The 25,725-nt window shown below is 34.0% G+C and overlaps 1 protein-coding gene across 5 annotated transcripts in view; it reads left to right on the top strand.

Annotated features, from left to right (window-relative positions):
- The window catches only part of MTF2 (metal response element binding transcription factor 2), an 84,979-nt gene extending 61,374 nt beyond the window's left edge, over positions 1–23,605 (top strand). For 4 of the 5 annotated variants that reach the window (XM_060302700.2, XM_060302695.2, XM_060302690.2 and 1 more), the window contains 13 exons: positions 1,764–1,859; positions 2,100–2,200; positions 2,593–2,741; positions 4,724–4,819; positions 5,665–5,733; positions 6,574–6,697; positions 14,048–14,115; positions 15,707–15,877; positions 18,299–18,358; positions 19,781–19,886; positions 20,000–20,052; positions 20,165–20,269; positions 22,015–23,605. In XM_060302700.2, coding sequence (XP_060158683.1) covers positions 1,784–1,859; positions 2,100–2,200; positions 2,593–2,741; positions 4,724–4,819; positions 5,665–5,733; positions 6,574–6,697; positions 14,048–14,115; positions 15,707–15,877; positions 18,299–18,358; positions 19,781–19,886; positions 20,000–20,052; positions 20,165–20,269; positions 22,015–22,372 — 1,536 coding nt within the window. In that variant the 5' untranslated portion in view covers positions 1,764–1,783 and the 3' untranslated portion in view covers positions 22,373–23,605. The remainder of the gene's footprint in view (positions 1–1,763; positions 1,860–2,099; positions 2,201–2,592; positions 2,742–4,723; positions 4,820–5,664; positions 5,734–6,573; positions 6,698–14,047; positions 14,116–15,706; positions 15,878–18,298; positions 18,359–19,780; positions 19,887–19,999; positions 20,053–20,164; positions 20,270–22,014) is intronic. The other variant, XM_030868678.3, reaches the window with a different exon arrangement.
- The last annotated feature ends 2,120 nt before the right edge of the window (positions 23,606–25,725 follow it).

The raw sequence follows: 25,725 nt of genomic DNA, 5'->3' as shown, positions 1-25,725 counted from the left end.
AGACTCATTTGTAGCAGTTTATTCAAAAGAAATAATTCATAAGTAAAAAATCTAGATGAAAAATATTTGCTGCAGCTTTCTTTTAACAACAACAAAAAATTTGGCATATCTAAGATGAAATGGCTTTATAGTCATTTGGGTTTAGAGTGAGGGAGACTATAGAAGGCCACTAAGCTACACAGAAAGTTTTTGTAAACTTGATGATAAAAAAGACATGTTGGATTTCACAAGTAAAGGCAATTCTCTGCTTCCTCAGGATTGTTTCCTGAGGGTGAACGCATATTGTTTGACGGATCAGCATCCTCTTTTACGAGGAACTGCCTTCTCCTACACCAGTCCACATGGTTATAGTGGGAGTCAGATCAGGCACCTGCCACAATCTGGGCTATTGGTCCTTTTCCAGGAAGTTGCAGATTTGGACTGAGAGGTTCTAGGCTCAGTCTGGTCGCTCTCGTGACTGGAGCCATAAACTGAGAAACTATGGGAAGCCACATCCAGCCAAGCAAACAAAGCCTGGGAGAGGAGAGGAGAGAGGACAAGAGCCAAAACAAAAAAGGAAAAATGCAAAAAACGAACAAGCAAAAAATTTGGTCACCTGCATATCTAAGAATAGAGTCATAATAAAGTAAACTTGGTTCTTTCCACTGGACAGAATATTATACAGCTTTTAGAAGTTATACATTTGAAAACTACAGTGTGAGAAATGCTTTTGATGGAAAAAACATTACATAGTATTAATGAAAAGAAGCATCTCACAGTGGAGAGAATATGGACTCTGGTGTATCTGGGTTTGAATCCTAGCCTTGATACTCCATGACTGAGGGTACTTGGATTATATACTTTATCTTTCTGAGCTTCAATTCTTCTCTATAAATAGGATATGTATCTAATAAATTGTGGAATTAAAATAATATGTATCAAGAGCCTAACACAATGCTGGCTCATAGCACAAAATTGTACCTTTTTATTATTGTTGGTATGTGAATAAAGTGTATGTATTAGTATTTTAACTATGTATATTGAAATTCATGAGAAGAGATTATTGGAAATAATTGTGCTAAAGTGATAAAATTATATTCTAAATTTTGCAGAATAAAATTGTTTTTAGAATAAAAATGTTTAAGGAAGAAATAACTTACCTATTCAGGTAAAATGTAATTAATAACTGGAACCCCTCATTTTTGTTTCAGTGGGTTATTGTTTAGGTATGTTGTTTGACACCATAGTTCCAGATTTCAGAAGCTGGAGATCAAATAATTAGTGTTCAGCCTTTTTTATAAATTAGTAAGTAAAAAGAAGTGTTCAGAATCTTGAGAGTAGGGAGTCATTGGCGGATCTTCCTTGCCCCTTTTCTTTAGTCTCATGATGTTACGCAGTGTAGGGTGAATGAGTAATGTTCATGGGTAGGTGTGTGTTCTGGAGAGTAGTTCTAGTGTTCACAAAACATCCCCTTCTCTCGCCTCCCAAGAGGGTGGGAATATTGGAAGTAAATGGTAAGGGATCCTGCCTGAGAGCAGTTTAAATTATGCCCTCTGCCAAAAAGCAGATTAAATTATGAATGTAGACAGTGAGGCATCTTAAGTTAAAGGTAGGAAGAACACAGATAAGGAGCAGAGAGAGAGCATTTTGTGTATAGTACTTTGCCTTGAGAAAATACCATTATGATCTAGGAAACAGACATTGCCAATATGGGCTACTCACTGAGTAAAAAAAGTGGTTTTGTTACATGGAACAATTCTTTATGTATATTTTAAATATTTCAGGAGCCACTGGAAGTGGGGAAATGGTCTGTACAATATGTCAAGAAGAGTATTCAGAAGCTCCCAATGAAATGGTTATATGTGATAAGTGTGGCCAAGGTAAACATTGATTTTTTTTTTAATCTTGTGGAAAAGTTTTATTACATACTTAATGCCCCTGTTGAAGATTAATGATTAAAAATTCTTTACATTGGTAATTTGAAGCTGTTACCATAAGTTTAGTCATCAGTTGTAAATATATTAACGTAGGAAAAGAGAATACTAAAATGCCTTCTTTAAATTGTGTTGCAGTATTTATTAATAAAAGAGAATTTGCTTTATGCTTTTTTTGATATTAAGGATATCATCAGTTGTGTCACACACCTCATATTGATTCCAGTGTGATTGATTCAGATGAAAAATGGCTCTGTCGACAGTGTGTTTTTGCAACAACAACAAAGGTATCTTTTAAGTGTTTTGGGCTAACGCCCTAAATGGAATTTGTAAGACACTATCAACGTAATGATTGTGTACGTTGAAAGTTTATTTGAATGAAATGAGCAATCAATCTTGGGGAGAAAGAGGTACTGCTTATTGTTTGACTAATGATGCTTAAGTGACTTGCAACTATTCTTGCACTTATTTTCTGATAGTGGTCTTGGAATTGGGGCAATAATTTGAAAGAAAAGACAACAAAATAAATAAAGATTATTATTGGTCAAACAGTTTGTGATATGGTAAGAAATTTAGAATGGAAATTTCTTCATAAGTTTCAGAAGCATTTTAAAATTATAGAATTGTATTTAAAATTTTATCCTTCACTCTTTTAAATAACTTTTTCCCTCTAATATAGAGGGGTGGTGCGCTTAAGAAAGGACCAAATGCCAAAGCATTGCAAGTCATGAAGCAAACATTACCCTATAGTGTGGCAGACCTTGAATGGGATGCAGGTCATAAAACCAATGTCCAGCAATGTTACTGCTATTGTGGAGGCCCTGGAGAGTAAGTAAATATGGTTATTTAATGCCCTTAATTTTTAATTGCTTATATTGTCCACTTTATTTTTGTTATTGATTGTGGTATGGGAGTGATAGTGAATTGTAAATGCATGAAAGTATCAATAAAGAAAATTGGGAGGGATTAGAAGCTGTAGTTTTATTCATCTTTATCATTAAATGTTTGCTAAATAAGTGAGTCAGAATTCTAATTAAGAATGTTTAGAAATTTACCTTTAACTTCTGATCACTGGTTCTAGTTCTGCTCTTTGTAACTAAACACATGCATCTTATCTTTCTTAGGAGGTAGCTCTTAAAATACTTAAATCCAGTAATCGTATTTCCCACTCCCATGACTCACATACCAAGTGTTCTCTTTTCTAGGCTTAAAATCTCCATTCCTATCAAACATTCTTTATGATGTGTTTTCCAAACTCTGTCTTTGTTGCTCTTCAGTTTTTGAAAGTTTACTCTTGAAATAATGGTGCCATGATTACAAAATGCAGTGTTTCCAGGAATAGTCTGACAGAATATAACGAAGCTATTAGAGTTCTAGGTATTATGCTTCTGTTGTTGCAAGGAAAGATTGTATTACCCCTCTTTGGTCGTCCCATCATATTCTTTTGGCTCATTATGGGTTTGTAGATGGTCAACTAAAACTAAAGCTTTTAGTTCTTTTTTTCATACAAGCTGATATTAAACCAAATTGTGCATCAGGTATTTGTACTACATTTTAAAAAATGTTAGTGGATAACTTTACATTTAACTCTATTAAATTATAATTATTGGTTTCTTAAATCTTATCAGACTCCATGTTTCTCTTAAGACAGGGCTGCTCTCTAGAAGAATGCTGGGACATATAAGATGTTCAGTGATGAAAACATGAATAAATGAATATGTAAATGAATGAAATTTTAGTTCTTCATTCTACCTTGTCTCTAGTCTTATGGAATTTTTATTTGTGGTTTAACATTTTTATAACATTTCTCAGTTTTTGGTTGCCTGCAGGTTTAAGAAGCATTCTCTCTGGTTTCTTTAAATCATTTATAAGAGCTAAAGTGAACCTAGAGATTGATCTTTCTCCTTTACTCATTTATACCTAGCATCTTAGTTTATAAACATTATTTTATGAAGCAGATTGTTCATTGTTCTTTAAGTTTTATGAAGCAGATTGTTCATTGTTCTTTAAATACTATGACTTTATGAACTATGTTTGATATTGCTAACACTTTAACACCTAACAGAGTACTTAGAACATAGTATTCATTAGTCTTTTGATGAATGAATGACCTTACTAGTAGCATCTTGCCTTTGCCTGTGTATGGCTTAAAATTAACGTGGGGCTAACTTACTGAGCAAAAGAATTATTTGAAGAAAAGGCGTTATTTGGGTGGCAAGTAAGGGTATTAAAACCATGTACTAACTAAAAAGAGAGGATATCTTTAGCTGAAGATTCAGTTTTAGCATCTTCAGCCATCTGAAAGAGAACAAAATTTGTCACAAAGCCTTCATACCTGGTGGAGTCTTAGATTAGATTTGTGGTTATGTTAACCAAATTTATTAAATTGCTGTACTCCTTTTCTTTTCATTATAAGGAACAAGAATAATAGAAACACAGTGAAGGCATAAAGTTGCCTATGGCTATTTGGTATATGAGACAAATAGCTCTACATATCAGTGATCTCTGAGACTGTTGATGTGAAAAAATCCCAGGCTTCACAAAGATCCTTTACTAATTAGGACCCAGGCACTTACTGATTAGAAATAGTAGATGTAGCTTTCAAGAGCTTATAAATTCTCATGGATAAAAGAGAAGAGGAATGAAATGGTCAGTATTAATAACCTTTTTGGGAAGAAAAAGTTTAGCACTAAATATACCAGAAATGTGATACTGTAATCAGAACTATATTCTGTATGTCACTTTTGTCGTTTTTTTTTTTTTTAAACTTTACCTCATGAAAGGTAGTAATTTTAAATTTTTTCTTATAGCTGGTATTTAAAGATGCTACAGTGCTGCAAATGTAAACAGTGGTTTCATGAAGCTTGTGTGCAATGCCTTCAAAAGCCAATGCTATTTGGAGACAGGTGAGAGAAGGGCATTTGACTGATTTCTTTTTTTAGCTTTTTAAAATTGTATTTATGTTTTTTCATTTTCACATTTCTAAAAGTAGTTTTAATAATGATTTGTAAAAGGTTCACCTTGGGAATATATTGTTTAATATACTTAAATTATATATAATTTTAAAAAGCACATAATTTTTGTACTTTTGGATATTGCAGAAAGCTTTTAAGTATTTGACCAGTGAACATATTTGCACCTATTGCCCCACAGTACTCTAAACTATTCTCATTGGTACCTTCTTTTAAAGAACCTCAAGGGGATCCAAAGAACCTCAAAGATAGACCTAATGTCTTTTTGGATTAAGAGAGCATGAAATAGCAGAGAGAGCTCTAGAAGAAAAATTAGATCACTAAATGTAACATCAAAAACTCTGGGTTTAGATTTTAGCTTATGTGATTTATTGTCTTTCTGACCTTAGGAAGGTCAGCTTGTCTCCTGGGCTTTTTCTACCATGTTGTTTTGAGCATTGAAAAGTGACAATGTGTATAGGAGTAGCCATCACAATTCCCGTTACACACAAGCCATTAGTAAACTATGCCTGTATATCAATCTGTATGTGAACTCTGAAGGTCTCTAATGGTTAAAAAAAAATTGCCCCTTTCCCCCATATACAAACTATTTTATTATTTGTCATTACTGGAAAAGAAACTCTTTAAAGCACAGTGTCATGATTCAAATTATATTTTGCTTTGTGTATCAGTCCTTATGTCAATCGTAGGATTTGCACTTGCTGAATATTAATTTTAATTGTTAAATAATTTATATGTATTCTTGATTACTCAGTATATAACTTTTCTTTTTTCCTTAGGTTTTATACATTTATTTGCTCTGTCTGCAGTTCTGGACCAGAATACCTCAAACGTCTACCATTACAATGGTAAGTATGGACATTTCTGTTAAGGAACAAAAAAGAGCCATATTTTTAAATCTACAGGATGAAACTTTCTATATAGATTTACTTACCTTAAATAAAAATTTGTTCTTCTTTATGCCTGGCTTTATTTCTTTTCCTGTATTTATCCTCAAGCCTGATGTCATCTTCCCCAAAGATTATCTAGTTTTATTGCTGAAGTAGTAAGCCCATTCAGTTTCTAATGGCATAGAAAGTAACTTTCAAATATCTTTTAGATCTTCAAAATTCTTATTCATGTTTCTAGTTCTTTTGGGCCTTCAGAATAGCATCAGTAGAACAGAGAAACGTCTTATAACAAATATACCAATTTCTGCCTCAGTTAAGTAATCCTTGGGCATGGGAAGTACGATGAATTTTGGAGATTTACTGAAAATGTTTATATAGTAAGTGCTTAGAAATTTTTGTCAAATATTTTACATATTTTAGGAAAAGATAAGATTTAATTCATGAATCAGATAAAAGTTTGTTAAAGTGTGATCCATTTTGTAGCTTATGTAGTAGTGAAAACATGAAATTTTAGATCATAAGTTATTTTTTCTTAGAGTCAGGTCCTCTTTGAATGTATTTCAAGAAATCAAATATCTTTTAATTTTTACTATTCAGGATAAATTAAATGTTTAGTTAATGTTTTTCATTTATTTTCATATGTAATGACTTATTGTGAATATGACTTGTGATATTAACCCTCTGTTCACCTAAATACTTTGGATTTTTTAATTGCTGGTTTTATAAAAATATTGTGTGATTTTTAAACAATAACCAAAAACATTGTTTTCATAAAGTTTGATTATTTTTGGATTCCAGGGTAGATATAGCACACCTATGCCTTTACAACCTAAGTGTTATTCACAAGAAGAAATACTTTGATTCTGAACTTGAGCTTATGACATACATTAATGAAAACTGGGATAGATTGCACCCTGGAGAGGTAGGTGGTCTTAGAGCTAACTTCATTAGCTACTTAATGTCTTTTTTGTTTTGTTAAAAGCAACTATCGCACATGTATAAGCCATACGTCTAAAGTAGCATTTTATGTTTAGTTAGGGAGAAATAATCTTTGGTGAGGCTATAGCCCTCATTCTCCTGTTTGTTGCCTCTTGACTTGAGGAAAAATGTAGGAGGAAGTAAATTACTTGATTCTTCCATTTTCTGAAGTGAAAATCACTGTAGATAAAGATAGAAGGGAGGGAGAAATCCTTATTATTGGGTATCTTACTTATGATTCCTCCTCCTTTTCTTCTAAGTTTACTCTAAACTTAGAGATGGGGACTTCCCTGGTGGCGCAGTGGTTAAGAATCCACCTACCAATGCAGGGGACATGGGTTCAATCCCTGGTCTGGGAAGATCCCACATGGAGCAACTAGTGAGCCTGTGCTCTAGAGCCCATGAGCCACAACTACTGAGCCCGCGTGCCGCGACTGCTGAAGCCCATGCACCTAGAGCTCGTGCTCTGCAACAAGAGAAGCCACCACAATGAGAATCCCACGCACTGCAACGAAGAGTAGCCCCAGCTAGCCACAACTAGAGAAAAGCTCATGCACAGCAACCAAGACCCAATGCAGCCAAAAAATAAATAAATAAATAAAACTTAGGGATATAACCAACACTCTTCTTTCCTCTCTTGTTGGTACTCCCTTATATATATTTAACTTCCAGGAATAGTGAGACCCGATAGTAGTGTTAGCTAAGTTAGAGAGTGAAGCTACCTGAGTTAGAGATTATCCCCCTCATTCTGACATCTCATTTGCTTTTTGTTTGCAAAGTGTAACCACTCATGCTGGTTTACAAAGAGTCTTTTTTTGAAAAAGCAATGTAAAAATTAATGCATATTCATTGAAGATTTTGAAACTACAGAATAGCACAAAGAAGAAAATAACTAGAGTAACTTTAATATTTACTTTGTTTTTAGCATTTATTTAGAATTATTAAAATACAGATATTAAATATTAAAATATGGACATTAAATTTTTTGTTTTATAATATGTGGAATTAGTCATGCATTACTTTTTGAGGTAAAAACTAAACTGATTTGAAATTTAGGAAGAGTTTCTGCATCTGTAGCTTTTAGACGTGAGGCAGTTCATAAGGTCCACATCAAGTAAGATATCAAGTTTTTTTTGTTGTTGTTCTGGGGGTTTTATGGGGCATCAAAGACTGCATAATACACATTTATTTAAAAGTTAGTGGTAGATCAGTTGCATAAAATAAATACCTGTGGAATACTTAGATTTTAAAATCAAAGATATTAAAATCAATTGAGCTAAGGTGTTTTGAGTGTTAGAAATTGGAATATAATACTCATTAAGTTTTCTGTTAAAAGCTTTTTTCAGATGACTTTTGAGAGAAAGTGAGTGACTTGTAAATTTGATAAATTTTAATAAACTGATTAGTAATGGGAGAAAAAAGTGAAAGGCATTGTTAAGTATAGTGTTCTTTATAGTCATCTTAATATTTAATGTTCTAATACATTAATTTGAAATGCTTTCTTTCTAGCTATGGTTCTTTCAGCACTTCATATGCAGATACATCTATATTCCTTTTAGTACACTTTATGTTTTACATGATTAAATTCTGCATTGGTTACCTCACATAGATAGCGGGCATGCATATAAAAACTCAAGTTTTGGGACTTTCCTGGTGGTCCAGTGGTTAAGACTTTGCCTTCCAATGCAGGGAGTGTGCGTTCGATCCCTGGTGGGGGAGCTAAGATCCCACATGCCTTGTGGCCAAAAAACCAAAACATAAAAAACAGAAGCAATATTCTAACAAATTTAATAAAGACTTTAAAAAAGTGGTCCACATCAAAAAAAACCCCAAACAAACAAACTCAAGTTGTTTTATTTATTTCAAATGCTATCATTTTTTATTAAAATAAAAATGTAATTTAGATTCTATTGAAGAGGCTGAAAATAATAAAAACCATAATTAGATGTTTTTAAAGAAATGAGTTCAGTTTATGAATTTCAGGTATCTCAGTTCCAACTAAACTTCTGACACATGTCAGAAAAAGTTTATTTCAGCAATAGGTACATGTTTTATTTTTTGTAACCTATGAGATAATGTCTTAACACATAAGAAATTTCAATTTCTTATTCTTTGCCAAAATGGAAAAATATATCTCTTTTATTTAAAAAGTAAAAACATGATTACAATCTAATATAACTTTACAACAGAAAAGTTTTACTTTTCTGAGGAGTGTTTCATTTTTGGGAGCCATAAAATTTATTATCAGAACAAGTGACTTTCTAGTCACTTCTCATTGCTCTTTCTCTGCATTTAAAAAAAAGAAAATATTTCAGACGTCTTAGGTTAGTCATCTCATCCTCAGACTAGTTATTTACAGATGGAAGTTGAGGTTTTAATCCTCTGTATTAATATTTTCATCTTAATATTGTAAATGGTTTTTAGAGTGAGATTTTAATGATAAAGAGACCATAAAATTTGTCAGTAATATTTTTTCAGTGTTTTCATTTAGTTTACTTCTAAATGTTTGTGGTAATAGAAACAAAGATAATACAAATAATGTATTATTCCAAATTATTAAAGTAGTAAATCTTTGGTTACCTGAAATTGAATTGCAAATTAAATTTTGTCACAAATTCAAAATTAGGTTAATAAAATTTTCTTTTTGTTTATATTTATATTCAAAATCTTTTTATAAAATAACATTAATTACAGTTATCCCTTGATATCCATAGGGAATTGGTTCCAGGACCCCCTTCAGATACCAAAATCTGAGGATGCTCAAGTCCCTTATATAAAATGTTGTAGTACAGTTGGCCCTTAGTATCTGATTGATTTTCTGCAGTTGGAACCCAGGGATACTGAGGGCCAACTGTACTCTCAAAACATGAGAATTGCTGTATGCTAAGTATATTACAGGCATACCTCAGAGATATTGCGGTTTCAGTTCCAGGCTGCTGCAATAAAACGAATATCACAATACAGAGAATCACGAATTTTTTGGTTTCCCAGTGCATACAAAAGTTATACTTACACTACATTGTAGTCTGTTGTGCACAATAGCATTTGTCTTTAAAAAGCAATGTGCATACCTTAATTTAAAAATAATACTGTTGCAAAAATGGAGCTGATAGACTTGCTTGAGGCAGGGTTGCCACAAACCTTCAATTTGTAAAAAGACACAGTATCTGTGATGCACAGTAAAGTGAGGTAAATGAAAGGATGTATGATTGTATTGGTTAGTTGAGTACGTTGGAACACTCAAGTCATTTTGAACATGAGTTCTTACTATACATACTATAGATTATATGACAAAGACGTTTGCTCTAGAATTTTAGAGAGTGTATTTTAGAGAGTACATTTTAGAGAGTACAGTTGACTCTTGAAGAACGTGGGGTTAGAGGCACTGACCCTCTGCACCCTGCCCTGTCTGCAGTTCTGCACCTGCAGATCCGACCAACCGCGGTATGGTACTGTAGTATGTATTTAGTGAAAAAAAATCCGTACGTAAGTGGACAATGCAGTTCAAACCCCAGTTGTTCAGGGGTCAACTTTATATCCTTACATACTGAAAGGCAAATTTAACATTTATGTATCATATATTTTGTTCTTTCTTGATTATTATTAGGATTGTTAGAACATATTAGAACACAATGATTATTTTATATCATTTCCTTATGTGATCTTGTTAAACATCTTTGAGACTTGGTGCCTTAATGATTATCACACAGACCGAGTATAGCTATTTGAGAAACTGCTGTTTTGAATTATTTTCTTTGAGATAGTAAAACTATGTAATATAACATTTGACATCCCAAATAAAATTTGCTTAAGGTTTTTATATACAATAAGATGTTTAGAATGAGGTTGTATCAGATTGCTTTTGGGAGTTACAATGAGATATTAATACTTTTTAGAATCTGCCTATTATCGTTTGTCTTTGCTTCCTAATGTGATTTGAAATTTCAGTTCTGTAAGGACAACCCACTTTTCTGTTAACTGTGGTCTTAAATTTTAAACATGTAAAGGTTGATAGGAGAGCAGTGTGTTGAGTGCTGCCTCACTTGAAGAATGTAGGGAGAAAAGCATAGGTAAAATTCAAGTGAAATACTATGGCAGAAACAATGTTTTGGCTAGAGAAAATGTAGTATAGTAGAGGTGATGTAATACTTTTAAGTGAAAATTATAAGAAATCTAGTTAAAAGCAGTACTTGGGGCCTTGCGTTGTATATTAGCATGCAATGTATACGTTGGTAAACAAATTACTGAAGCTTTTGGCATACTTAAGCCTCGGTGGTGTGGAATTAAATATTGGTAATTGAGGCATGTATTTTACTGAAGGGAAGAATTTTAACTATACATAATAGCATGTATATCTGTACAGAAATATACAACCCTGAAAGTGAAAACATAGTGTGAGATTAGTGTCTGTAGAGGGAGGAACAAAAATGATTATTCTGTTGAAGATATATATTATAAACCTCATGGTCAGATGGAAGATCTAGAACATGATGCTCTTCTTTTTTTTTTTTTTTTTGCGGTACGCGGGCCTCTCACTGTTGTGGCTTCTCTCGCTGCGGAGCACAGGCTCTGGACGCGCAGGCTCAGCAGCCATGGCTCACGGGCCAAGCCGCTCGGCAGCATGCGGGATCTTCCTGCATCGGGGCACGAACCCGTGTCCCCTGTATTGGCAGGCGGACTCTCAACCACTGCGCCACCAGGGAAGCCCAATGATGCTCTTCTAATACAGCTTATTTGATTTACATTATAATATTTGCACTCTTCGTTTTCAAAATATAGAAAGGGAACCCTTGACCGCATTATGCGAGTTGAAATAAACAGTCCTATGCAGAACAGTCCTGGAGTGCGGAAGCAACTTACAGTTAAAATTTCTGGGAACCCACAGAGAATAAGTAGCAAAAGAAAAAAGAGAGTTCATTGTGATTTTCAAAAAGTAAAAAGGAGTGGATTTGAGAAATTAGAAACTGTTGTTGAATGTCAGCAAAATTGTAGAGCAGATTTTTCATACATATGGCTTGTGAAGATTTAAAAAGCAACAAGGGGGCTTCCCTGGTGGCACAGTGGTTGAGAGTCCGCCTGCCGATGCAGGGGACACGGGTTCGTGTCCTGGTCCGGGAAGATCCCACATGCTGCGGAGCGGCCAGGCCTGTGAGCCATGGCCGCTGGGCCTGCGCGTCCGGAGCCTGTGCTCCGCAACGGGAGAGGCCACAACAGTGAGAGGCCCGCGTACCGCAAAAAAAAAAAAAAAAAAAACAGGCAATAAGAAAAAAATGCCATTAATTTATTAGAATAAACCACGTTAAATACCCTGGTTTCTTTTTTGATATGATTAGCAACACTGTTACGTCAAATGCTAATGCGCATGGTGTAGACATAGTATAACTCAGTTTCACATAAGATATCGAAATGTGAACTGGTTAAAATAAAAATTAAAAGGATTTGTAACTAATTGAGTAATAGTAACAAAAGCAGTCAATGGCTTGGAAATATTCTTGAGGGAGATTCTAACGGAGAGCCACAGGGTTCTGTTTTTTTCTCTATCTTCAATTCAAGAAGGATGACAGAATCAAGAGAAAAGACCATCTCAAACACTGAGCTGAAAACAAAATCAAATTAACAACAGTTGTTAAATTTTGCTTTTAGGCTTAAATATGCAAACAACAGTATGGAAGAAGCAGCGTATGATGGGGAATACTTGGCTTGATAGCAGTTCATCTAATAAGATTTTAGAGTTGAGGTGGCAGTGGGGGACCAGGAAGAGGATGGAATTATTTAGCCAAGCTTAATATGAAATAATCATGTGATGGGGCTGCTTAAAATTTTTAATCTAATCTTATACTTAGCCATGATAGCTATTGTCAAATATTTGAAGAACTGTCTTATAAAAAAGGGAATCCAGGAAGGAAGGTTTTGTTCACCCATGGAATGAGCTCCTTCATTAGGTTTCATTAGTGGTACTATTTAAACCAAGGTTGCATGACTCAGTACTATAAAAGGGATTGAAGTATTAATGAAAACTTGAATTAGATGGACATCGTGGGTCTCTTTCCAACTGTAAAACCTGAGTCCATTATTTCTCCTTTAATAGAAATTTTCTATCACTGGACACTTCAGAAATTACAATAGGAAGGTGTGGTAGGGTTAAGAGGAATGACCACCAAACCAGCTTCCTTCCTTCCTTTCCTTTCCTTTGCCTTTTCCTCTTTTTTTTTTTTAAGTACCCAATACACTGAGAATGGGCTCTCAGTGAATGTTCAATGAAGGTACTTAATTGTCACTTGGGTTCATGTTCTAGCTCTCTAGCTAACCAGCAGTGTGAATTTAAGCAATTTAACCTTTACATCTGTTGACTAATCTGTAAAATAAAAGTAGATGATTTTATGAGTCTCTTCTATTTCTAATATTCTATTTGACAGATTTGTTTGTTCTTTTTACTTGAAGAAGTTCTGAGCTTCGGGAGTTTCAACTGGTAAAGAAAATTACTAGTAATTTTGAAAGTCAGTGGTGATATTTTGGAAGTTTTTTTTTGTTTTAGTTTTTGTAGCTTTGAGGATGGTCTTTTATAACTTAATTGTTTTTCTGTTGGGCCCTAGTCTTTAAACTTTGAAGAAAAGGCAGAAATGACTCTGAAAGAAACTTTCTGGAACAAAATAGAATATTTTCTAGAATTGAATGTTTAGATTTTAAAGTGGTATGTGATGACAAAAAAATTACTGAGCCATTCTGGGGTTTAGGGCTAACCAAAGTCTATAATTGTTATGAAAATAAAATCCCCAAATTTACATTATTTTTTTAAATTATAGAAATTATTGGTTTGCGTTAATATTAGAAGTATTGGGAAATAAAATGGCATATTTCTCCTTACTTTTTATATTCTTTCCTGTTAATATTTATTAGAAGCTTTTATGGTTGATATTAAAGTAATTCTAATGTATTATTACTTTCCCAGGTTATAGAATTAAAATAAATTTAATGATAACTAATAATAAAATCCCATTTTTATTGTATTTTACAGTTTATAGTTCTTGCAGGCATATCATTTGAGCTATACAAGTATTAGTAAAGCAACTAGTGAAGGATTTATACTCCCTTTTTTATAGGTGAGAAAACAAGCTTTGAAAGGTTAAATGGCCTTAGGTCACATAGCTTGTCAGTGAGGACCTGGAATTAGAATTTAGATCTGACTACTTAGTCAGTACACTTTTCTTCTGTATCACATTGCCTCTATCTGGCACCTGTGTAATACTAATTGATGAAATTATAGTGCATTAAATTGTTTCTTGATACTTCACAGCTGGCAGACACACCAAAATCTGAAAGATATGAGCATGTTCTGGAGGCATTAAATGATTACAAGACCATGTAAGTTGATTTTTTTTATGTATCCCTATGAGGGAGATATTTAGTAAGAATAAGGAATAATGGCATTAAGAATTGTGGGATTGATTATAGAGTTAGTACATACCATTTTAAACCTTTTAATGTCCTCTTCTCTTTCAGTCAGAGTAAAGCAGTGATTCTCAAAGGCTGGAGAAGGGAAGATCAGTCCTCTGGGAATGGTGGATGGGAGGCATTATCAGTGTCTCAGGGGAATTTGGTCAGTTCAGTTGAAAAAGCATACTCAATAATGACTTGTTTTTATAATTTAATCTACTGAAAGTAAAATAAAATCTTGCTAGCTGGTAGGAATATGCAAAAGATAGGGGGATATAGTATAGAGAATGTGGGTTTTTAAATGATTGAGGTCTTCTGTGGTTTTAAGTTTAGTTATTGCCATCATTTAGAGAATAGTAGTATTAGTTTTTGATAATTAGTAGTATTTTGATAAATAGTAGTATTAGTTTTTGATTTAAGTTTTTGATAATTAAGTTACATTGTTTGATACATTCTTGTATAGATGTTTCCCTTCTTTTTTTTTTACACCAGCATATCTATGTCTCTTAAAAATATTTTCAAAATGCAAGAGAAATAATTTTTTAAATGTATATGCTGGTTCCAACCAACTATTGAATTATAACATTTTTGTTTGCAGCAAGTTGCTTTTTTTGAACTTAGCAACATTTCCTCATTAAAAAATGTTACGATTACAAGTGGCTAGATCTTTAGGCCAGCTCAAAAAGCCACGAGCAGTTACAGTGCTGTAAAAATACTTTATGGGACAATGAATTCTGTAATCCAACTTAGTGTGCTTGAAATACATTTGTTCCTGTTATGGTAGAAATGGGAGCTCCCCTTTCTCAAACCTATATAAAAGTGGAAGAACAATGTAAGCACTTGGTAGTGGTTTTTATGGCCAGGCATGCTCTAGTAGAGCTAAGAGGGTGTTTTAGAATAAGGACCCTAAGGACTTTGGGAAAGGATTAAGGAGCATATTTTTCAGAAACTCAGGCCCACACTGAAATGTCACTTCTCTGCTCCAGGTTATTTCCAATTCCAGATCTGACATACCAGACACTCCTTTTATTTTCTGGGCCTCTAGGATTGGTCTCCTATTTTCTTTATCAGTGCTTTCACTGATTACTTTCTGGCCAGGGTTTCTTTCCTCACAGATCCACTCTGAAATAGAATTATTCTTTTCCTAAACCTTGTTTGAGATGTTTTTGACAGATGACACTAAAAATATGGAGAAACATATTGGAACTAAAAAGACACCACTCTCTATTCTTCGTTCTAACTTTAAAAAGTTAGATGCCATATTTTAAAAAGAAAAATGGACATGTGTTCTTCTCCCTTCTGATACTATTCCTCTCTCCCTACTCCCCCATCATATCCTACTATGGACTGGCTCTGGAGCAGATAAGAATCAAAGAAAGCAAGGGGCAAAAAGTCAGTTTTTCTAGTATTGGGTGGATTTCATGTGTAAAGCCTTTATATCTGAAAGTTATAACTTAGGGTCTGCCATGTATATGTGTTCAGTTTTTAAACTTTTAGTTACTTTTTTTTAAAAATTTAGGTTTATGTCTGGGAAAGAAATAAAGAAGAAGAAGCATTTGTTTGGGTTGCGAATTCGTGTTCCTCCTGTGCCACCAAATGTGGCTTTCAAAGCAGAGAAAGAACCTGAAGGAACTTCCCATGAATTTAAAATTAAAGGCAGAAAGGCATCCAAACCTATATCTGATTCAAGGTAAAAGTTGATCTGTGGCTTAGTTTTTCTCGTTAGCTTATTTGTAACTAAAAATGTGTGTTATTTAGTCTCATTAGTATATTTGAAAGTACAAGTGGCAGTGACCCTGATTTGTTTTCCTGTTTATAATTTCTTGCTTGGACAAGGTACAAAGAGTTAATGCTAGATGTTTATTTATTTACGTTTAGATCTAAGGCTTTCCATGAATAGGCCCTATTGATTTTGTTAGCAAACAGCTTAAGTACTGGCCTGTTCATTTGTTTGTTCATTTCTCATTCGTTTGTTCATTCATTCCATTTATCAAGCACCTTACTGTCTAAGTGCTGGAGATATAATAACAAATGAGACTTTCTTTCTGCCCTGATGGGGTTTACATTATAGTGGGGAAGAAAGGTGATAAACAAGTAAAATAATTACAGATCATGCTAGTACCATTTAGGAAATAGCAAACAGATTTAGACTGTACTGGGATGGATAGAGATGTAGGGGTCTACTTTAAGAAGGAGGCTTAAGGAAGGCCTATTTAAGATGGTATTTAAGCTGAAACTTAAAGAATGAGCATGACCTAACAATGTGAAGAACAAAGGGAAGAATATTTCAGGTAGCAAAAGTAAGTGTGAAGCTGTGAGGCATGTTCTAGGAACTCACAGAAGGCTACTGAGGTGTGATTGAGGGCTAGAGAATAGCATCAGGTGCTAGAAACGTTGGGTAGGGCTTGGTCATACAGAGTTTTGTAGGTCTCATAAGGAGTTTGGGTTGTTTTCTGAGAATAATGGGAAGCTATTTAAAGATGTATGCAGATTGAATTATCCTTTAAAAATACTTCTTTGGGTGCTGTTTGGAAAACAGATATCAGTAGAGGTAAGAATAGAAGCAAGAAAAAATTGACTCGTTCACTTTTCTAGGTGAGAGATAAATAATGGTTGCTTATGTAGGTGTAGGTGGTAGCAGTCAAACAGAAAATAGATTCAAGATCTCCACTGGAGGCAGAATTTGCTGGCTTTGCTAATGAATTAAATTTCTGAAAGGAAGGGAGAAATTAAGTTACACAATGCCCAGATATCTGGCTTGAGCAACTAGTGGATGGTGTAACTTACCAAGATCTGGAAGAACAGATTTTGGCAAGGTGAATAAAGCATTCTTCTGTTTCATACTCATTGAGTTTGAGATTCTTATGAGGAATATCTAAGTGGTGATGATGTTAGATATAGGCCGTTGGGTGTGTAAATCAGGAGCTCAGGAGAGGTCAGGACACATGATAATAAATTTTGAAGCTGATTTATAAAGCCATGAGAATAGAGAGAGAGGGGAAGAGAAGAGAATGTGGCCCAGAATAATGTCCTGCTATCTTTTAGAGTTTTGAAAGAAGTGAAGTAAATGAAGGAGACTAGCAGAAAGCAATCAGTGAAATAGGAGGAAACCAGGAAAGTTTGATGTCATGAAAACCAAGTGAAGGAGAGTATTTCAAGAAAGATGTGGGTGTATTAAACTACTGAATGTTGTTGCAGAGAGGCAGGTTAAGATGAGAGAAAAATGTTCATTGGATTAGATAACATTCTGTTATTAGTGACCTTGACAAAAACAAGTCTGCTTGAGTGGTAAAGGTAGAAGTCAGATGGGAGTGGGTCAGTGTGATCGAATCCAGCACTGCCCAATTTACGTGTCAAAACTGGGCTTTTCCTACAATAAGGGACATGGGCGGATTCAAAATGATGATGATGATGATAATAAAGGAAAAGGGGAAAAAAAGGAAATAATCTTTAAAAATTCTGAAAGAGAAGGAAGAAAGTGGAAAAGGGTATGTATCATCAGCTCTCAGAAGTAGTTTTACTGTACTGTAAAGGGAACAGAAGCTGAATCAATTGATGTTTTTTTTTTAATAGATAGAAGATAATTGTAACTTGTTTTTGTGTGTCAGTGGAGAAGAGAGTGGTATAGGAGAGGGGGAGGAAACTGAAGATATTGTAAAGTCTTTGAGAAGCCAAAAGGGACAGGATTTAGAGCCTAAATGTGGGAGTAGCCTTTGATAGGAGGACTTACACCCTTCTGTTGAAATGGGGTGTAAAAGGCAAAGATGGGTACAAATGCTGGTTCTGTTTTAGATTTAGCATTTGGAAGATGACTAAAGTTATTGCTTGGTAACTTCTGTTTTCTCAGTGAAATGATGAGGGAAAGATAGCTGAGAGGGAAATTTAAGGAGCAAATACAAGCTATGAGATAATTATCTTGGAGAATAAGAAAATGTAATTACAGAGGGTTGACAGTGCTTTATATCCGTTTGAGTTGGTAATTAAGTAGATACTACTTTAAGGGTTTGTTTTTTCTTAAGGACAGAATACTTATTCCTATCACTTTCAATTTTTTTTTTTTTTTTTTTTGCGGTACGCGGGCCTCTCACTGTCGTGGCCTCTCCCGTTGCAGAGCACAGGCTCCGGACGCGCAGACCCAGCGGCCATGGCTCACAGGCCCAGCCGCTCCGCGGCATGTATCACTTTCAAATTTTATCATTAATCTTTTGCTAACAATTGCTTATATTATGAATTAGAAAAAAGATTTCCACAATCTTTCTCATTCCTATCATGATTTTGATAGGACACTTTGTCTGTGGTAGCTATAAGGTTTTCTTTTGATGCCACCAGGTAATGGTTTAACTTTCTCTAAAGGTATTCTCAGTTTCTTCTGGGACCTATGTATGAATTGGACTAAAGTGTACTTTCTTTAGTCCAGGGGTCCTTTATAAATGTTAATGGTGATCATCTTTCCAAAAAACAAAAACAAAAAAATGTATACCCCATCCATCTTATCCTTGAAACTTTTGATTATAGTTCTAGTTATGCTTCTCTACTTTCTCCTTCCTTGTATTTCCACTTTTATTTTCCCCAACCTTAGTTTGGTGTGTGGAGGGATAGTCTTTCCTAGTTTTCTCCAGTCACCTCTTTCTAGCCTATTATATAATATTGTTCCTTTACCTTGTTTTTAAGTTGAATGTTCCTGGATAATGTTCTTATAGCACTTAAACCATTTTATTATCCTGCTTGTATACACATTTGTCACCTTCAAACTATATTGTGAACCCTTAGCACAGGGAATGTCTTTGTATTCCTATTGTTAGTATCCCCTTTATATGGAGATGTTTGTTGCATAAATGAAATGGATGTTCTGTGTATTGATATTTGCCATTCTTCCCTTCTATTAATTAGAGATGTTCTTGACCTATTGCTTTTTTCCCCTTCCTATTGCTTGATATTTGCCTTTGTGTCTCAAAAATGGTTTTCTTGATCTTTCTAATTTTGTCCTTGAATGACTTCCCTGCCCAGTATGAAGGATTCCTTCTTCCTTTACATTCTCCCACCCCGGGCTTCATTCTCTTTCTGATTAGCATCATTTAGGAACCCACAGGATGTCCCTGTTTATACCTACTCTGTTTTAACATAGATACTTCCTGGCTCCATGAGGTTAACTACTAAATTTGTAATCACTTTTAGTATAGTAAATTCTTGAAGCATCCCCCAAGTACCTACATAGTAACAACCTAAATGAAATAATTGAACTTTAAGGAGTTTTTGAATCTTCCATCTAATATGGTAGTATTTTTTTGTTTCATTTTGTGTTTTTTAAAAAAAATTTTAGGTGGTATGTATTTTTCAGAATTGTATTAGAGAACTTTTTTCTTAAACCTTTTGTATATAAATATCTCTTAAGAAGTATTTAAATTAGAATGTATTATCTATGAACTTGACTAAACTTGTAGATTTAACTTTGTTGTTTTTATATTACCATTAATGTCAAAATATAAGTATAATCTAATTATCACATAAGTAGAGCTATGATAGTGTATATTGTCCATTGTCTTTTTGTTTTCTTTGTGCAGAGGTTAAATACATAAATGGTTTTATGTTTCAGGGAAGTAAGCAATGGCATAGAAAAAAAAGGAAAGAAAAAGTCTGTAGGTCGTCCACCTGGCCCATATACAAGAAAAATGATTCAGAAGACTGCTGAGCCACCTTTGGTAAGAGGATATATTGGCATATGTTCTCAGAGAGGAAGTCTACTTGAAATTACTGAGAAACTAATATCTTTACTTTAGAAACCATGCTTTAGGTGTGTTTTTTTATTTTCCAGGATAAGGAATCAATTTCAGAGAATCCTACTTTGGATTTACCTTGTTCTATAGGGTAAATAGAAAGTTATTTTCTCCTACCTTAGGAATTTTCTTTTGGGGGGGAAATTAATATTTCTACTGTTATGTAATATAGTCGTTATACCATTTAAATTCTTTTGTCTCAGGAGAACTGAGGGAACTGCACATTCATCCAATACCTCAGATGTGGATTTCACGGGTGCTTCCAGTGCAAAAGAAACTACCTCGTCTAGTATTTCCAGGCATTATGGGTAGATATTTTATGTTCTTATCCTTGACTAATTTTCCTGTAGACTTTTTCTTTGTAAAGTGGTTATTAAATAAAGTTTTAGCAATTGAAAGTGATACAAGTTTGTCTTTCAGCTTTTGAGAAGCAATCTATATGTTGATTCCTTAGGTTGTTGATATTCATCTGAATATTTTTGCTTTTCAGAGCACAGACATTAAAATTTTCACATTTGTCAGGAATTTTGCTATGTACACAGAGAAGAGGTATCCTGGTGTTTATAGGTGTGCTGTTTTCTGTGAGACCTTTTTATGCTTCTAATATACAAGTGTGGATATTTTTTTTAATAAGTTGGAATCAGGAACACAGATCCTTTTATTAATAAAAGGATTTTAAACTCAGGATTTTTATCAATAGTAGACTTCCCCTCTAATATTTTATTTAACCTAACTCTTCAGAAGGGCAACATTTTCCTGAAGTTTGATGTATCAGGTAAGAAAAGTTTAGTTTACTTGGGGCCAGAGCTATGAGCTTCTAGGTTTTATACTTCCTCTTGTTTAATTTTTGTTCACAATTCAAAAACTGCTCTTGTAAATCATATAAAATTCTAAGTATTTAAAGGCTTAAAACGTAACTCATTTTTAAATGAATTGTGAATAATAATAATGTGAGCTTTTTTTTTTTTTTTTGCCTCTTGCCAAGCATTGTGTTAAGCTTACATACGTTTTTTTTTTGGTACATCGTCTTATTTAATTCTTAAAACAATCTTTTGAGTTGTTCCCATTTTATAGATAAGAAAACTGAGACTTAGGAGGTTTTTGTAACAAGCCCAAGATGGCATGTTTATTAGCAAGTATACAGAGCTGGGATTTTAACTTTGGCAGTATGATTATAAAATCTTTGAATTTAGCTGTTATGCTATATTTTATTTTATTTTATTTTATTTTTTTAATTTTTTTTTGGCGATACGAGGACCTCTCACCGCTGTGGCCTCTCCCGCCACAGAGCACAGGCTCCAGATGCTCAGGCCCAGCGGCCATGGCTCACGGGCTCAGCCACTCCGCGGCATGCGGGATCCCCCCGGACCGGGCACGAACCCGCATCCCCTGCATCAGCAGGCGGACCCTCAACCACTGTGCCACCAGGGAAGCCCCTGTTATGCTATATTTTGACTTTATTTTATAAAATCATTATATTTCTGAACTCAAAGATTGTCTAGTTCAACCCCTTCACTTAATCTCTTCACTTAAGAGAACACAGAGGATAAGAGATTTAAATTTGGCCGATATCATATTGAGCTAGACCCAAGGTACCCTGACATCTAGTTTAGGCTTATTTCTTACTTAACAGTAGGCCTAGAATTAGTAACGAAGAGAATCTTTATACTAGTTCTGCCATCTGTTTAAGCACATGGAAAGGTGTCTTGTATGTAGTAGGTGCTTATTAAATGTTTCTTGAATTGAATGAATAAATGAATGAATGAATGAACTGTCTTCTTTTTAATGATAAAAACGTTGACAAGACCTGACTTACAAATCCTCTTGGTAAGAATTTGCCTCGTTGGCCTCATAAATCAAAAATTTCCTCTGATTCTTTTAAGCTTAATAGTACATAGTTAAGGAAGAAAAGCTCTTCAAAGGTCAGCCTCAAGAAGGTGATTGAATTTAATGAAGGCGAGTGATAATCCATTTTATATAGCATTTGTTGTTTTGATTTGGCTGATTTTTATGTCAGCAAGTGTAGACAATTGTGGCCTTGTTTGTTCTATAGATTATCTGACTCCAGAAAAAGAACTCGTACAGGAAGATCTTGGCCTGCTGCAATACCACATTTACGGAGGAGAAGGGGTCGTCTTCCAAGAAGAGCACTCCAGACTCAGAACTCAGAAATTGTAAAGGATGATGAAGGCAAAGAAGATTACCAATTTGATGAACTCAACACAGAGATTTTGAATAACTTAGCAGATCAGGAGTTACAACTCAATCATCTAAAAAACTCCATTACCAGTTATTTTGGTGCTGCAGGTAGAATAGCATGTGGTGAAAAATACCGAGTATTGGCTCGTCGGGTGACACTTGATGGAAAGGTGCAGTATCTTGTGGAATGGGAAGGAGCAACTGCATCCTGACTGTAGGACTGAACATTATGTTCACTGCACTCTCATTTTCTGTAGGTACAGTTCAAAGCCCTAAAGGAGTCTGGCTTTTACTATCTTTCTTAAAAAAAAAAAAGGTAAAAAAAAAGTCACTTAAGGAGATAATACTAGCCTTAACATGTACTTGTCAATGTTATGGATATTGTCATAAAAAGATATCTTTTAAAAATCAGAACAGAGACTTAATTTTTTAAATCTTAAGATTTGTAGAATGTTTCTAGGATAGGATATTAAAAATGATTCAAACCGATGCATGGTGTTAGATAATTTTTCTAATTATTCCATTGAGTCAGTTTTTGTGGTTAGTGGTTATCAGAGCAAACTTATCATGTAGATAGAAGCACAAGTATTTGGAGAAACATTGTCTGTTTTGTTACCAAAATGTTGGAAAAAATTTATTTCAATACCTTTTAGAATTCATAAAGTGCAGTGTATATAATGCCTACTAAAAGACTGTAAAATATTGAAATTTTCTTTCAAAGTGTAAAAAATATATTGAGCCTGTAAATTGCTCTGTGACTAGACTTCATTGTCGTCTTAATATATTCTTTGCATGTGCATATATATACACACGTGTGTATATATATGTGTGTGATTGATTATGTGACCTATGCAATACAAATTATGGGAATGGGCAGCTTTGGAGTATATATCCCATAATTCTTTTTTCAGGAATAGTTGCAGTATTTACACAGCAGCATTTCTTCTCAGGCTTTTATTGGGTGCTGTTGCTTGCTATGTATGAAGAGAAATGTGTCAGACAAGTTTAGTGTGTTCTGAAGAAGGGTGTGAACAACAGTGTTCATGGGCTTTTTCGAATGCTTTTCACTTTCAGTCCTTGTAACTCAGCTGTTCAGTACCTAAAACAAATTCAAATAGTATGAATATTATCTCCTACTAGAAGTAACATTTTCAAGTTTTCATGGCACATTATGATTGTAAATGTCTCTCAGTTTTAACAGTAAGTCTATAGGAGTCCCGTGAAGATTCCTGAAATGTCTGTAGTAACTGTTAGTCATGTTGAATAAGTGTAGTATGAACAAAGTATTTTATTGCACAGGGTTAACAAACAGTATGTTGCCTGCAGAGACAACTGCTGTTTTATTACAACATTACCTCTTGTTTTTATACAGCATACCAAGATTTAAATTGATAACTTTATTTTACATGTGTTAAAAAAAAAAAAGAAAAACAAGTTTCTTTTAGCACCAGTGTTAGAGCTGTCTTCTGTTCCTTTTTGTTTTGTTTTGTTTGTTTGTTTTCTTTTTTAGCCAAAGAGTAAACAGAAGAATATTCTTATTTTGGTGGCTATTCATTTTACTCTTAAAAGTGATTGGTGGATTTTAGCCTAAAATTTGGAGAATTTGCCACCAAAATGAAAAATATGTAAAGTGTAGTGATTACAGAGCGGTTAAAAATGTGGGTTAGTACTTATTTATTCCATTGATTGATTATTTGACTGTTTATAAGAAAGTTGCTTTATTTCTTTAAGCATCTTCAAAAGATGACCTTTTCTTGTCACATTATAGCCAAAAGAAGCAGAGAACTTCGTAGTCCTGCATTTGGTTCCTGGTTGGCCAGGTATAAATGAGCTTTACAAAAGTGCAAATTAAGAACTGTCACTTCTGTTTACCTCCACCAAAACTTGATTTTCCCCTAGCTATTAATTTAAAGTTGCCTTTCCTGCAGCTGCAATATTTTGAATAACACACAGAGTTTGTGTTGATTTTGAATGTTTGTTTATATCTAGGGGTAATGGAAAATGTAAATCCCGTGTAACCTTATTCACTCCACGTGTATCATATTATTTCATTTTTCCCAAAGTCCTTTAATTCTAACTGAACACCAGCAGTATTTTTAGTAATTCTTTCTTTAGCATACTTGGAAGATGATTTATTAAGCTGAACTGTCTTTAGACGTAATTATTGTGAATGTTTGTTTTATTTTATCATGGTGGTTCACATGGCTCTGATGTTCAGTTTGTATTTTTGGAATTGCTTTACTTAGATTAAAACAGACCAACATTAAATGTGTGTATTTTTTAAAGAGCTAATGAGTTTTGCTTCTGTATTTGCCTGAAAATACACACTGGTGCAGTAGATGACGGCTTTTATTTAGCCAGGGAGACAAGGAGTTCTAGTTCCATTGTAAATATGTTCATTTGAATTAATCTTTATAAAACTTTGCTTTCATTTCCCACTTGTCCCCCAAATAAATATTAATAATTATTGAATGTTCATCTTAAATGATCCTGTAAAGAAGTAAACTATGTTTAGCAGCTTGTACACTTTATACTTGAAAGACAATATATCTTCCTGTATCTACCCTGTCCCCAAACTTCAAAAAAATTCAGACTTTTCAACTGTGTTTTCTTTTCTTCTTAAGGATATACAAGGTGTCAGGGTTCATGTAAAAGGATTTCCTTTTTTTTTTTTCCCCCTGAAAAGCTTTGCCCCAGGCTACAGAAAGAAAAGATGTGAAAATAATATACCTTATTCATTTTAATTCCATTTTTATTCAAAACAAATATATTTTATAAATACACTCATAGTCATGGGTAAATATGGATTCTTAGGCCTTTAGGTGATCAAACTAGATCAGAATATGAGCTATCAGAGTTATTCTATAGATTCTAATGTGGGAGTGATGAAGACAGATCTTGCTGGATATATTTTGTTACTAAATGTTTAACAGAAGTGAATGTTCACTGATATGTGAGTTGAGGGTATTTTTCCATGTTTTATTTTGCAAGGTATGTTTGGTTTCTATTGTGTATGTATTAAGATTTCTGTTAGTGTTGGTGTAGAACTAATTCTGTGTTTTGGGCTACTTGATTGAGTTTTTATTAGGTACTATTAAGTTTTGGTTGGAACCTGATCTGACTTGTATAGTTATAGCAGACTTTTATAATCTGGTTCTAGAGTTGTTTGAATGAGAATGTAATGGCAAAGGAAGATGTCTGTACAACGTTGGGAAATAGTAAAAATGCCTTCTTTGCGTGGGCAAGTTTTCCTTTTTAATTATATTTGAGTACCTCTATGAATATACTCCCAAAAGTCTCCTTCAGTTTCTTTTGTGGCAGTTGATCAGTCATGTTCTTTCCTCAGGGAAATAAAAACTTGACAGTTAAATGTGAAGTGAGAACTTTATCATGGGATTCTTTTATAATTAGTAGCAATTAAGAAACTAGATATCTGTCTGATATAAATTTGGAGGTGGGAGACGTTGTGAAAGCAAACTGGCTCACTAAATAACAAGTAGATGGGAGCAAGTAACTTTTAAGTCGTAATATCAAAATATCTTGGAGCAATAACTAGATCAAAATA

The sequence above is a fragment of the Globicephala melas genome, chromosome 1 (assembly GCF_963455315.2).
Source record: "Globicephala melas chromosome 1, mGloMel1.2, whole genome shotgun sequence".
Taxonomy (NCBI): Eukaryota; Metazoa; Chordata; class Mammalia; order Artiodactyla; family Delphinidae; genus Globicephala; species Globicephala melas.
The sequence above is the reverse complement of the archived record's forward strand: the minus strand, read 5'-3'. Positions and strand labels throughout refer to the sequence as shown.